The 15,959-nt window shown below is 40.2% G+C and overlaps 1 protein-coding gene across 1 annotated transcript; it reads left to right on the top strand.

Annotated features, from left to right (window-relative positions):
- The first annotated feature begins 1,764 nt into the window (after nt 1-1,764).
- On the top strand, nt 1,765-12,338 carry LOC131672598 (organic solute transporter subunit alpha-like). Its single transcript, XM_058949937.1, has 6 exons — nt 1,765-1,879; nt 4,819-5,014; nt 7,149-7,380; nt 9,054-9,210; nt 11,228-11,368; nt 12,097-12,338. The coding sequence occupies exons 1-6, from the start codon at nt 1,765-1,767 to the stop codon at nt 12,336-12,338; spliced, it is 1,083 nt and encodes a 360-aa protein (XP_058805920.1).
- The last annotated feature ends 3,621 nt before the right edge of the window (nt 12,339-15,959 follow it).

Here is a 15,959-nt window from a genome sequence, read left to right as displayed (position 1 = left end):
AACGTAAAGTGTCAAAGTCCAAGGTAGCCAAGCTTGTGAGCAAGTTTGTCGCCATCTACCGAGGAAAGATTTCTAAATTTTCTCAGACTAAAATGACCGAATGATTGCTAGGGATTACATGATAAACGCGTAGATAAAATATATAAATCTATAATAGACTATTAATATGTACTGTTTACTGGCTGAATAGACGATCACTTGATTCATTAATATAGTTGGACATTTTTCTTCGATTTTCAGTAATTTTATAGTTATGATAAACTGTAATGATTCCGCTAATCAACTTTAGAGAAACTCGGTTTTCTTAGCTAGCGACAATATATGTGGTATAAAATCGCCACGTTATCGATCGAGACAGATATTGTTCGGCGATCGCACGTTATCTCGGCGTTCAGTTATTGATCGCAACGCCATCAATCCGTCATTGATCGTAGTTCTAAAAGAAGCTTTTAATTTTAGAAGATCATAAACATTCATTTCTAAAAATCATCCATATTCCAGTATTAAAAGATCCTATTCAATATTTCTTATCTATGTTTAGTTTGAATTTCCATATAAACCTCGGATTTAAATCTAATCTTTGAATGAAAAATAAATAAATTGAAGATCGACACGCGCGAGAAGCCTTGCGATGCGCTTCGTCGTTGTAAAATTGCGCAAAAGAGGTTCAGATCAAATCTATAGCTGGTATGACGATAGTGATCGCGATATTGACCCCAGCACTGACCGATGTCAATGTATAATATTGAATAACACTTACAAATCGTATAAGAAAAAATTAGAAAAAATAGGGAGAATCTTATGATATAAGACAAAAAGTAACTTATATCTAAAAAAAAATTTATTTTATGCATTGTTGAGATAACTACAAAGTATTGTCGTATGAGTATTACAATGGAATGCTTGACATTGTTTTATAATAAATAGAGAAATTGGTTTTCCAAAACATTATCTTTAGATGGTATACGCAATATATATATATATATATATCTCGGTAGCAACGGTCGGTAAATGATCAATAGCATCCACCGGTAAAATATGACTAGAATTTACCAACGACCAAAACTTGAAAAGACCGCAATCTTGTCAGCTCACGCATGTTCAAAATATAACTATTAGGATGGCTCATAAAACAGACTTTCTACTTTATAGAGGACTTATTTAAAAATTCCGATTACCTTTTCTTCAAGTTCAACTCCGATCTATATGACATGCACATGTTCTACTTTTGCTTAATTCAAATAGCTTCTTTGTAATTAAACTTGGAAGCTCAATTTTCCAAGAAGATGTTTTGGAATAAAAATCAATTATATTCGAAAGAGAAAATCAGCCGGCTGTACTTCGATCAAAAACACTAGAAAGCAGACAAAACCGATCATTCAAAAAAAAAAAAAAAAAAAGAAAGGAAAGCCATGGCCAATTTGAGGGATCACCCAGTTATCAATGGAAGCAGAGAAAGCAACATTTAAGCGTATAACATAGAGAATCGCAATCGGCGTTGTTCTGCCAAGGCAAGCGAGATATGAGTTGCGCGGAAAGTAAAAGTGCGGAGTCCGGGCGGCTCTCACTTGGGGGGACCGCGGCCACGGGAAAAACCTCGCGCGCGCTTTCATACGGCTCGTGCGCCTCGTCACTTTCGGTTCCTACGCAAGCCTACTTCTGGCGCGATGCCGTAAACACACACGTGATAGTTTTATTTCAACTCGCCGTTGGTGTACGTTTCTTGTAGTGTCTTTTAAGTTAACTATTAAGCTACTTTCAGCCATGGAGACAGACGTGGTGAACTCGCTGGGTACCTTCAGCGATAGCGAGTACTACATTGTTCCAAATTTTAGTTGCAATAATTTCTATCTACCTAGTTCCATCCAACTGTTTGAAAGTGAGTACTTTTTTTTCAAGGACGCAATCGTTGATTATGTTCATTTCATTGTTAACTGAAGTGCTGTACATCATACTGACAGCAGCGATGTTGATGGGTAAACATGACATACGAGAAAAAGCACGTGGTCGTCGTAAATATCAAAATATCAAAGGTACTTAACGTAATGGTGATTGATTCGGCTTCCGCCCATACGGAGTTTAAATTATTTTATCATTAATTCGATTATTAAAGAAAGTAAGGACACTGTTATTGTTACTATTAATCTAAGAACTACGTTCGCTTTTGAACGTTACGGATGTGCACATGAGAGACCCAGGCTCTTAAACCGTGTAAATGGTAACGAATCTTATTGAATATTCAAAAATTCCCCAATTCGCATATTACGAATTTCTAACGGTAATCACTTAATTTTATTCCCTTCGTGTGCGTATGTGTGTGACACAATTCTGTGTGTCGGTGAATATTGTCAAAAAAGTAACATGTGTTTCATTATATATAACATTATATAAAGTAAATATATAATGTGGGTTATATATTTCTTAACTTTTATTTATAACCGCGATTTGATTATTTCTTTTCCCGTTTTGCGCGGTTTAACAAAGACAAGTTTTTTTCTTTTTTCTTATAGCATGATGACGCGAAATTTATGCACATATACAAGTACCATCTTATATGCAATATCCAACCAATATGGGATATTTTGAAGTATTTTATAAGCTCGTACATGCTAATCACACAAATGACAGTAGTATCCAGTTATTGCATTGGTATCTTAAAATACGACGTGATTAAGAATTCATAGTAAAACTTGTTTTTCTATATTTACCCGAACCTAGATTCCGAGGAGATCATTTCTGAGTATCGCTATCGAATAATCGACATCTCCGTTTCACAAATAAAATATCTAAGTAACAGCTCGAAAGACAATAAAGTTCACTAATAATCATATACACACACGTGCTAATTATAAGAATCGCGAAGAATCCACATTGTCAATGCCAGGTATAAAAAAGAGAGTAGCCGAAAAGAGAGGAAGGCCCGTAGTGCCTCCCCTCGCGTGCGACAAAAATGCCCATAAAAATAACAATCACGTAAGAGCGCTTATCAGAGACGTGATGCAACTAATAATCCCGGCGACAAGCAGCGACGGCAACAGCAGCGCAAGATGAAAAGGGCCGCGTGTTCTCTCCGCCTCGAAAAAAGAAAAACTCTGTAGCACCGCGTGCACGGTACACGGGCTCTCTTGTGCGCGCAGACTCCGAAATTCGCGTGTCCTCCTTTTGAAACCTGCGCGCGCGCGACGCACAGTGAAAGTCTCTACCGCGGCAGACTCTCTGATACCAACACGCGCGCGCGCGCGCACGCTATATAATGTAATATGCGCGAATGCATGTTTGCATTATACAAGCGCTCCTCTTTCCTTCTTTCGTTTTTCTCTGTCTCTTTTCCCTTGGCCTGCCGTGTATGTAACGCATTTGCCTCTCGAGCGCGCGCATGTGTAGCGTAACTCGCGTGTGCACCCAGATGGAGAGCCGCACTGAGCGGGAATTGCAAAATAAAGATTATCCGCAGGTTGCACATTGGCGCATAAGCATTGGAACATTTTTTTTTTTAGACTTACATTTCTACCGTACCCTACATATACAGCTAAGATATGTATACGAGTAGGTTAATGTCGTTATAAGATAGTCATTACTTTTAACTATATAAAAATATCGTATCTCTACAAAGAAGATTACGCTTTGAAATCAACTCTCGAAAGTGGAAGGCGCGATACCAAAGATCTTCATACGTGAGTCATTGATGGTTTTATGCAGTGTTCATGAATATAAAAAATTAGAGGTTGTCCTTGCTCCTTGAGAAACTCCTCTTAAAAGATACTTTTAACGATCGAGTGCCATAATTTGAACGTTGAATGTCAAAAACTCGTGAAAAGATCGGTAAGCTCGTGAAAGAAAAAGCAACTAGCTCTAGCATTTGAAATACTTTATGTCGTAAGGCTTAGCGTAACGCAACTCTCACTCCGTCAGGTGAATAAGTTTCGAGCTGTTTCCTGACTATACAAACTCTGTTTGTTTTGCTAATCTTCTTCGGTGGCGTACAGTTATAGTATGAATATTGCTTTAAGTTTCACATACTCCGTAAAATTGTTTTGGAAGAGGGATAATAATTCCTTCTTTAGTTATCTTTAGTTATTATGCGTCCGAGATACGTCACGACAATATCATTTACGAAATTTACGGAAATTAATTATAACGATCACTGATTCAAGTGTTCGAGGCTGGCCGTCAAGACCATTGTCAAAATCACGTGAAAAAGGAAATACCAAAAGTGATTTACTTTTTTTCCTCCTTGCGCCAGCATGTCGTCGATTTGAAGAGTCAGATAAGCAACTTTAATTTGAGTAATTAATTGCGTACTTTATGCTCGCTCATAATGTCAAGTTTAGGGTGTATGTGGAGAGGTGTGTCAGTTCTTATTTATTGGCTTTCAAATGAAACTTGATTTTTATCTTCGGTACATTAACGCGGAGTCTCATGGCGATTTTGTAAGAATAAATTTTCAATCCTTATACAAGCCGAACCAAACAGTAACAGTTTTTCTGATTCGTTAATCAAATATACACCTGCGAGACGTGCACGTAAAAGCCCATAACGTCCAATTATTCGCCGAAAGCTGACAGCCCCAAAAGTTTTTTGAAAAACTCTCAAATTCCTCGGCGGTCGTCATTTGAATACGAAAGCAGTAGCAAACTATAATGTTAATTGCTTAGCCCGAGGCCTCGCCATTACATTAATGCACGTATTCGAGTGCAAAGAAAAAGAAGAGGGGGTGAGGGGGTATCGGCGACAAGAGCAGTCGTTCATCGCAATAAATGATAAATATCAGCAGCAATAAAGAAATGGAGTGTGAATCTGGTATTGGCTACGTTGCAGGCTTGGGAAATTTCGGAGTTGGCCTCGTGACGGTGGCGTCGATGCTGTGCGCGGCGTGCGTTTATCTGGCGGTGGACGCCTGCAGCAACATCTGCTATCGGAAGGAGAGTCAGTCGGTCAAGATCAACGCCTGCGCCGTCTTATCCGTCTACCCGATCGCCAGCCTCTGTAGCCTCGCGGCTCTCGCGCTGCCAAGGTAATTACGCAAATTGACAGTGCACCGCGCTCTCGACAGTCTACGGAGAATCGGACCAAAAGCACGGAGGACCTTGTCCTTGTCAATTGTAGAGTGCGCGTTACGTCGAATTTTCGTGAAAAAAAAACATCTGCTGTACTTAACGGTACTCCTTCGTTTATTTATTATTATTTTTTAATTTACCCAAGAAACAGATATTAAACCTAACCATGAGGAACTACCGTTGTTCGTAAATCTCTCGACAGACTACTTACCATTGCACGGGAGACGTACGTATTATGCTTATAGGGTGTAATTTTCAAAGGCACTGTATTAGTTTAAATGAAACTGTTCATTTCGCAATGACGACTTTATGTATACGTTCTTTTTTTAATAGAGTTCAATTATAGTAATGAAGAGTCGTTCGATAACGGCTATTATAATCCATTTACACGGGGCGTGGATCGTTGGGATAAACTGTAAGAGTACATGTCGATTGATGAAAACAGTAATCTCTCTCGCCGATAGTATCAGGTTTCGAAAATCTACGATAATGAAATGCATTGGCTGGCTCTCAACCCTATTGACTTTTGGCTGAAAAAGCGACTGACGTACCAACATGGTGATTGAGATTCAAACGGTAAATCGTCGGGCGTACGAACAAGAAAAAAAAGACAGAAAGAAATCTCCGGAGGTGCATCTTGAAGTCGTTGGGAAAAGTGGACAACGCATTTGGCCGAACGAGCCTAATCAAGAAACACAAGGCAGAGGAAAGAAAACGAAGAAAGAGAGACAGAACAGAAAGGGAGCCGAACATGTCGTTTAGTGCATTAGCGTGCACACGCCCGAGTGTCAGTGGATAGATCGACGATTCGATAGCGAGACAGGTACAGCGGGAAAAATCCGAAATACTCGGACACACAACATTCGGGAAAAGGGAGAAGAGAAGGAGCAGCGAGCGCGGATGAGCCTTCCAAACAAGTAAAAAGCGAAACAGATAAATTGCCTCACAATGTGAAATGTAAACAGTTTATCTCTGCAGGACTCTGACGGCAAACCGAGAAATACGAAATGAAAACGAAGAAAAATCGAGTGTGAAAATAACACAATCTTTTTTTCGAAATTGATGAGCACAAGTACGGTACCTCCTAAAGATAAACCACGCTCGAGAAAAAAATGGGGAAAAAGAATCGCAGTCGATCCAATTAAAACTCACGATGGCCTTCGTCCGTCAAAATGTCGAAGAGCAAGCGAGAAAGAGAGGGAGAGAGCGGATGCGCGACGACGACGAAACTAATGATGCCGTATCAAGCTTAGAGTGGTGTTACCAGAGAGCGAAAGAAGAAGCTATCTCAACAGCGCTGGAGTCCACTATCGGTCGAAGGTCTGATTGCAGCTGGTGATACGCGAGGTGAAGCTGCAACGCGGATACGGACGCTGCAGAGGCTAATGAATAATGGAGTTTGGCTGTGCGCTTTGTCTCCTCGAAATTGACTATCCTCTCTCTCTCTCTCTCTCTGACGTCTCTTTCTCGACAGCTGCTTGTCTTTCAGCTGCGCTCTGCTGTCGATGCGATTTCTCCGTCGTCGTTGCGCACCCCCTGCCTCGTCTGCCTTTTTTACGAACGCACGCGTTTCGGATAGCCGGGATTGTTTCTGAATTTCTTTTGTCCAGTCGCGGCCGTCTCTGATTCTTTGATAATCATCTTAATGATGCTTTAATTGCCGCGTAGTTGAGTGTTACGGCCTAAGGGAATAACTCGCTAGTAGGCTTCAACTAAAAATCAGCTCGCGCAAAAAATGTATCAAGCATCTTTCGGCGATCATAAATACCTTCCCATCATAAAGTCCGGTATTAAAGCGCTCGACGTCGCGAGCATCGAGAACTTGTCGAGAATTGGAGCGTTAAAAAGAATCTTGAAGTCGAGCCGCGGTCCAGAGTCTAAAAGCAGCGTCCACTTATCATTACGGCTAATTTACTGCAAAGCTAGCCAACAAAGGCATTACACGCTACCGGGTAGTCGCAGATGCCATCTCATCTTTCCGAAAAACGCTGACTAGACTGTAGCCCGCGCGGCCGCAAAATGACACGCGAACTCGACATTAGCATGGAACGAAGCTCGAGGCCACGAGAGAATAAAAAATATACGTTACAGGGCGCAGCTGCTGTCGGAAGGTTTGACGCAGGTCTCGCTGACGATCTCGCTGTACCGGCTGTTCCAGTTGCTGCTGGAGCTGGGACTCCGAGGCGCGAGCAAGGCGCCGACGCTGGCGCTCAAAGTTGGCCCGTGCTGCTGTTGGCCGTGCCTGCCCATGCCAAGCCTCGAGATGACCGAAGCCAATTTGTCCTGGCTACGACTCACCGTCCTTCAATTACCTATAGTTCAGGTAAGTCTCCTCTATATTATACTCTTTCTTTCTTCTTATTCTTGCCCATGCCAAGCCTCTCTGCGCCCTACCGTTCGCCTCAAAAATTCAGGTCTCCACACGAGCCCCCGCACTAATGAGTCACCAACTTTCCTTCAAAATTGATGCTCCTCTCGTTGTACTAATGCCCGTGATTCGCAACTTTTTTTCTCGCGAATCGCCATCATTTTCAAAACGAATCCTTCGAATGTAGATTCGCGGAATAAACGTTAGAAACGAAATTTTTGTAAATTACGATCTTGTCAAGGGTAATGATTTATAGTATGTGACTTGTTTTAAAATCGATTTCGTAATTGACCAATTGACGGTTGCTATACTGCTGCTGCTGTTGCTGCTGCTACTGCTACTGATACGGAAGGAAGGTGCGCATTGAAATCGTACAAATATAAATTAACAAAAATAGTCGGTCGACTGCAGTTATTTTAATAGAGCCCAAGCCATTACTAACACTTTAGGCTCTTGATACTCGAGAAGGAGAGAGAGAGAGAAATAGAAATCTCGAGGACCTTGATTTTTCGACGCTCACTGCCCACTTGACGCGCCGAAACCACCCACCGTACAGACGGCGCGCACCACTTATACTCGTATAGTACAAGTTAACGAAGTATTTTCTTTTTCCTAAATCCTGTCTTTTTTGCATGGAGTGCGAAAGACACGTAAATGTAACTCTTTTTTTCATTTCGAGCAGACAAAAACGACGCTAATGTTTTTTCTCCAACAAAAACACGTGACTTCATTCTTACAATACAACCACAACAGATATGAGAAAACTATTCGTCTTCTTTTAGAGAGCAGAATGCTATTGGCTATAAGATTATAGCCCGCTGAGCTAAGCTGTGATAAATCAACTGCTTTGAAATGCGTTTGTCGAATTCGGAAATTGTTGTTTTCTTCGTGGAAAAGGAAAGTGTCGCATTCTGACGTATCGTATCATTAATATTATAAAATGTCAAGTTTAAAGTGGCAAAGATGTTAGGTTTTCGGGGGAACATGTCCACACACATTTCATTCATCATAATTTAAAGGACATTTACACAAACGTGAATAAAGAATTTTTTAATTGGCTGAGAGACTGAATCGATAAGGATAATTGATAGTCTTGCTTCGTGTTCTTCATTAACGACTGAGAGATTTTTCAAAGCAAGCGGAAGCCAACGAAAACTGAGATTTTTCATGAGAAAATCACAAACAACAGACCCTCCAGGAGAAAACTTAAGATTTACGGAAACTTTCCCCTAGTTTCTTCTAATCAACGACAGGAAGCTTTTCTTTTTTGTTTGAGCTTAAAAAAACAAGAAGCTACCCAACAATGAGCATGAAATCGCGCCTGCAATTACTTTCATCTTCTTCGAATGAGAAATAGATAGGGAAAAAAGCGAAGGAAAGCTATAAAGCGCGGAGGGAGCATCGGTTACGGGTGTTACGTACAGAATTTCCAGAAGCGGCTGTACACCACTGCTTGCGGTCAAAGATGAAAGCCTAACACGCAATCTATTGTTAAAAGAGTTCAAAGAGTTACGCTGCACAATTAGTCGAATGATTCGGCGAGAACGAGCCCGGAAAATTTTGCTCGTAATCGGTTTAACCGAAAACCTCCACGAGAAAACTAATGAAGGGCAACGTTATTTTCACAGGGACTGATCTACTGCATCCTACTGTTCATGTCGGCCGAGGCACCGATCTTCGCCACGAGCTACGGCCGTTTCTTTCAGCCGCTCGTCATAATTAGCATACTTCTTGGAATTTACGGGCTGACTGTCGTTACCAAGAGCCTGCAGGACATCGCGCCAGGTATGCACACCGCTCTACATATGCAAATGTTTTTTTGGGCATTCGGTTCTCTTGCTATTGCACACGAAAGAAAGAGGCGATCGATTTGAATAAGTATTTGCTACCGATTGTCAATAGACGCGATAATGTGTGCGCTCTTTTGGAAACTGACTTTAAGTGCGGTTGTGCTTCAGTATTTTATGCTTGAACTCACTGTTTTGCATTTCAAATAAATAATTTCTGGAGAATTCGATTATACACGAAAGAGCAGTTGAATATATTTCCTTTCTCGGATGCCGTAAGAGTCAGATTAACTAAAATGACACCGAGAGCTTAATTTATGTAAATTTATTTGTCTATTCGTCTGTTCGTAGACCAATTTTTCGTGTGATTATTAGACCAACTACTGACATAACTACCGTACTACAAAAGAATATCCTTATAAAAACAGAATAATTTTCAAACTGCAAAACAACAAATAATGATTTTGGAAAAAATCATTTAAAGTTGACATTAACCGACATACTTTAACATATATTTTGTTATTTATTTCATCATTTAACTCGAAAGAACATTGATCTGTTCCAAATCATTATTTGTGAATTTTTAGTTTTTAATGTAAAATAAAATTTGCTTGCCTTTTCGACGAGATGCTTTATAAGCTAGGTTTTTAAAAGAAATGGATTCAAACGTCCTATGGGAGAATATATCTTGAACATATTTCAAGTTGTAGATGATTCGAATTGATAGATTTACAGTCCGTTTGCTGTCCAATCTATCAGTCCAAATTACGTTAATAGACATATATTAACGTTATAAGCTACAGTATAGGACGTTTGCACTTCGAATCTTTAATAACTGTACTGTTGAATACAAAAAAAACACAGAACTTCGATCCTCTTTTTTAATATCGATAATATAATAGTAAAAAAAATGTTGATGAAAAGATTCACTGTAGCATCAAAAGTCAGAAATCATAAAAAGTGAATATAAGCAGCGATTGCCCAATTGAAACGATACGTATCAACAAATTCATTAGCTAAGTCTCACTGAATTATTGTGAAATCAAGATGGTATTTTTAGCATTCGTTACATTAGTGCAGTACGCGCTGCAACAGACGTAAATTACAAAAATCACAACGCGCTCGCGTGCCCTCACGCAATGATACGCTCACTGCTTCAAAAACCTTTCAAGTGTTTCGCGAGTAATGAGTTCTTTCATAAAAAAAAGCTGCCTTTCATAACAATCACGCGCTGGATCTCGCTCTCAAAATATCGGCTATTAGAATTGAAAAAAATCTTGAACGCCTAATTGTAATCATATAAAGATATTTGAAAAAATTTGAATAACATACGTGCTCCGTAATTTACAATGAATAATAGTACAGAATTTAATTTAACGGAAAAGAACTTGAATAACTCGCAATTGAAAATAATAATAAAAATTTTAATTATATAGTTACACTTCGAGTAGCATTTATTTTCGATGCTGTTTTAATGAAAGTCTCACGTGTCAGAGACGCACGAATGAAGATTTTATTTTCTGAGAAAAGAAAGCTGCGTTCGTGCTGGCCGCTACGTCACGAAGAATCGGACAACTCATTTCGAGACGATTTAATAACCCTTAAGCAGATGCGCGTAGTCTCATTCAATCACCGGCTCTGTTACGGGCACAAGAGCGAAAGAAATTGCCGCGAAACTGATAATTTCATTTTTGGCGCTACATGAAAATTAGCAAGGCCATCGACAAGACACTACTTTATTCTTGCCGAATGAATTAAAAGTAATGAAGCCCATCGCAATTTTTGCCGAACGCATGCGAAGCAACGGTTTTTCAATAAATATCGCATGCAAGACCACACGCGCCGCGAAAGTACGTTTTTTTATACGTGAAAAGCTGTTAATTGGCTGTACGTACAACTCTGACAACTTTTTTTTTTGCGCACGAAGAAACTCCTCTCTCTCTCTCTCTCTCTCTCTCTCTCTCTCTCTCTCTCTCTCTCTCTCTCTCTCTCTATCTATCTCAATTGTTTTGCAGAGACTAAACTTGCCCAGAGAACGATAGTCGCTCAAATGGTATTGTTATTCTCCAAGCTGCAGGGCTTCCTTATCAAGGGCCTCGTCGACACTGGCCTCTTCCCCTGCAATCCACCACTCACACCGCTTGTTTACGCAAACGGTAAGTGCACACAAGCAATTTAACTGCTATTAGCGCCGCCGTGCGATTTTTGAGGCTGCTGCTGCTTTTCTTCTTTTTTGGTAACTGCGCTTCCGAGGCGAAGGATTTTTTTTTTTTTGTTTGATGGTTTAAGGAGCAAGGGCAGAGTCTGTTCCAATTGCGGTTGGTTTTCTATTTGATTTTCATTTAGTAGCTAGACTCGAAAATGGGAAACGGATAATTAGAGAGTTTTATGTGGCGGTGGGAGCTCGTAAACTGATTTTTACTCCGGAATGTTATTTAAAAAAAGAATTATACTACACGCATGAAGTTGAATGTTAGCTAATTTTGAACGGCGTCTATCCATGATTGTTTTTTTCTGTCACTGCGTCAACGCTTCAACACCTGCTCGCACAATTCCCCCCTATGCATTCAAAGTGTAAAAGTGATACTTTCGAGAATCATGCTCTCTGATCCTAATCCCTCTTTCACCCATCCAATATAAATCTCACCCCTTTTATTTAAACTGCCCTTCATCTCGTCACATCTCTAAAAAGTGTCTCTTACACGTGTCAAAGTATAACTGTCCCTTCATAAATCCATAACCCCCCAAAGAGACATTCATTTTCAAGAGGCAGTAAGAGCGCGAAAAAAAAATGTAGTATATATCTCGCATTACTATTGTACAAAATGAGGCTTTCGCGCGCGTGTGTGCGTGCGTGTTAAAAACGTGCGCTTTGTCTGTGCAGTAACGTACGACGCCCTGATGGTAATCGAAATGTTGTTGCTGTGCTACGCGGCAAGGCTGATTTACGCCGGCGACGAGAACGAGGCGGTTGTAACCAACAACGCCAGCAATGCGAGCAGCAACGGCGGTCAGACAGATCAGCAGCGCGACAAGAGCCTGACGAACGGCCATGACTCGGTCAGCCTCCAAATTCAGCAGCAACAGCACGCGCCTGCTGCTACACCCAAGAACCAGACCTCTTGAAGATCTACATCAAGCCGCGCGCTTCTGTGCGCCTTCATGTCGCTGTAGTCCCGTACACACACACACACACACATACACAGACTACCAAAGCTCTTTTCGTCGCTTTGATGTGTGCGCGTGCACACGCACTCGCACACACATACTCTGCTTTTATTATTTCTTTTTCCGTGGAGAGATGCGTTGCACGGAAAAGGACAAGGTGTTGCGGTACGCTGATAACGCGCTGCTCGTGCCTTTGTATTCGGATGTACGGATGCAGGAAAGCAAGCGAGCAAGCCAAGCCAAACAGAGACATGCACATTTATGTACGAACAGTCTTTCCGAATGCCAGTCACGTACGCGCTCTTGTGGCTTGTATCCTATACACACATGCACGCTTTGATTGAAACGTGTTACTTATGTAAAAGCGCTCCACTGCAAGCGACTTACTCTTTGTGACACTGCAGTCCGATATAAGTGATTATGCGCGTGACAATATCGAGTCTCATTATTTCGTATATGCAAAACGTTTAGCTAAATCGACCGGTACACGCTCGACGAGACAGTTTTCTTGTTATTATGAGTCTCTGTTCAACTGTTAATCGACGTGTATTCATTTTAATGAGTTTCTCTATTATGAACAATCAATACAGTCCTAATGATTTGCAGATTATCGATTTTACCAAGATTTTAAATATCTTAAGACTTGTTTTTAGTCATTAACTGTTACTTTACTTGAGTAACTTTAGAATACAGCTAGTACTTAAATGTATAACTGAAATGATTAAGTTATTTTATAAAATTAAATTAATTGTTCCATTCGGCATTATACTTATTATATTATTTGGCATTCTAATTTAATGGTTAGATGATTTTTAGAACATTGTAACTGTAGATTATCAGTTTTATGATTACAATAGTAAAAACAATTATTAATAATTTTCTTAAAAAAAAATTTAGTCTAAAATGAATGAAGTCAATGAATTGATAAATACACTTAAGATGTATTGCGAATAATTTTGTCTTATAAAAAAAACACAGAAAGACAATTTTGTTTTCTTTTCTGACCATTACCATACAGAGTTACATTTTTTAAATATTTTTTAATTATACGGAAAATTTCCATTTACAGTAGTAGTACTATTGCAAATATATTTTATAGAGCAAAAATAATAGCCAAATAATCTCCGTTAGAACTGAATGAAAATAACTCGAACCGAGATTGAAATTGAAATTAGAAACAAACGCAGATAAGAAAAAGAATGATTTAAAAGCAGAAGCGTCTTTGAAAATTATGAAGAAGCGTCAGGTGAAATCGCCGAGCGTTTGTTTCAATCAACAAGTTACGGTGCACTTAATTTTCATGAGTGTGCTCTAAAAGAAGAAGTCTTGACTCATCATCAACGCGCCACCCACATTACTCTCACAGGCACACATTTTCTCTCGTTTTAGAAACTCTTTCGCCACCCATTAGGTCTCGTTAGCCAGAAAACTCTCGACTTTGAAAATCACAACACTCGTTGGGGCAAGAGAACGAGGAGAACAGACGGAGAACGCAGCGAGAGACAGAGCGAGGAATGCGAAAAGGGAGACGAAGAAGTAAAATAACGCCGAAAGGGAAAGTGACGTGAGCACTTTCAGTCGAAATGACGGGACAAAAGTTGCATATCTAGAAAAGTATTGCCGGTGCGAAGCTCTCGAGGCCTCGGATATATTTTTCTTCGTCTCTCAGTCACTCACGCCGTGGCGAACAGGTCAAAATAGAGCCACATGTTGCTCACTCGTGAACGCACTATCATCGTCCGACGAGTGCCAGACCCTCGAGTGACTTGCAGCTCTCTCATCTCCGCACTCCTTCGCCTGTGCGAGCGCTCTAACTGTTCCAGCGTGCAGCTTTTTCGAGAGATACAGGAGGAGCAAACTGAAAAATGCTCCGGAACGCGTTGTACGTGCCCCCGAGTGCATTACGCGGTGCATACGTTGCTCCTTCCCGGTCTTTTTTATTTTCTCAGTGTGCGTCGCCGATTCCCGCTAACACGCCTTCGGCTTCTTCCTTCGGCAAAGCAATTAGTTAAAGAGGGCGAGGCCGGCGCTTCGTTTGTCCCCGGGGAGTCAACCAATACTTTGACACTCTTCGTTTTTTTCCTTTTTTTTCTTTTAAATTAGATCACGCCGCCTATTCACGCGCGTGTAGGAAAAACATTTCCTGTCGCAGTTACTTGATCATTTAATTTGTCGTTTTCAAGATCTTTTTCACAGCTGTGCCTTTTCTCGGGTGCGATGTCGCGTTTTTGTATAACCGTGAAGAAAAACACTCGCGACACGTTAGATTCGAGGAAAATAAAGCGGAAGGCTCAGATTATTAATTTCCGTGAGCGTGAAATGTAGCCATAGATAGCGTCGAGTTGTTCCTCATTCGTTATCTCAGTTTCTTACGTCTGAATGTTAAATTTTTCCAAATTATCAAGATTCGCAGATAATTTTCAAGCATTTATTAAACGCGAAAAACGCTTTTTTTATCAAAGTTGTAATCGCACGCTTCAAAATTCCCTTAAACATAATAACCGTGTTGTATTATTACAATTTGAAGAATGATCCAGCCGATTGACTATAAAGCAACTGTTTGCAGCATTAAACAAACGGGAAAGAAAGAAGAACGCAATTTCACTGGTATTTATTTATTCACACTTGGCAAAGCCTGAAGAAAATACTTAAGGTAAAATACGCGCGCGTGCTTTTCAATTCAGCTCTCAATCATATAAACTGAAAGCATCTCAAGCCTGCACCCCGCCAAACGAAACTCGCTCTGTTGTCAGTGAGGCCGGAGCGTCAAAACGTTATAGAAGCAAGGGAAAACATCGGATCGCGGGAGAGACGTGCTCATTGTATTATTTTTATTCCAAGCGCGACAAAAAGAAGGAATAAAGCAGCTACCTAAGGCCTTAAGCACATACGCGTATAACGAGATGTATCCCCGAGCAAAAAATGTGTAAGGGACAGCACGCGGAACGCGAGCGAGTGAGGAGGCTAAGTCAAAAAATCAACACGAGTATGGCCTTTCGATAGCCTACCGGTAGGCGCGCGCGCAGATGCCAAAGACATCTTACACAGCTGACTTCTCTTCTTCTTTTTTTTTTTATTCGTTACGAACGTGTACCAACGCCGACAAGCGGCTTAAGGAGATTTGAAATTCTATGGGAAAATAATAACAATTTTTTTTCCGTGCCAGTCATTCGGTAATGGATTTCTCGAATTGTTACGCGAGGGGAGACAGAATTCGCTTTTTAGCCTGTTAAAATGTTTTCGGCTTTCCATAGTATTAACAATCGATTGTATTTGGAATTAGGGCCCAATTACTCTGTAAAACATGAGATTTCCACTATTCAACTTTTTTAAACGTTGAATTGTACAGTGGGCATTGATATTTTTATGTGTCGTTTGTTAGCCTGTATCAAGAAAAAACTAGTATTATAAAGTGACAAATCGAACGACTTCTTGAAAAGAAAAATTATAGGAATGATTATAATTTTGAACCATTTTAATAAAGTTTTCCAGCAAGATTTCTAAAATTGACAGTCTTAAAATAAATATCATGACTAGTATTTACTTGATAAAAACAGCTCACTTAGTAGGCTAGTAGGC

Source organism: Phymastichus coffea, unplaced genomic scaffold, assembly GCF_024137745.1.
Source record: "Phymastichus coffea isolate CEN01 unplaced genomic scaffold, Cenicafe_Pcof_1.1 PCOF00154, whole genome shotgun sequence".
NCBI lineage: Eukaryota > Metazoa > Arthropoda > Insecta > Hymenoptera > Eulophidae > Phymastichus > Phymastichus coffea.
This window is presented reverse-complemented; position numbering and strand designations above follow the sequence as displayed.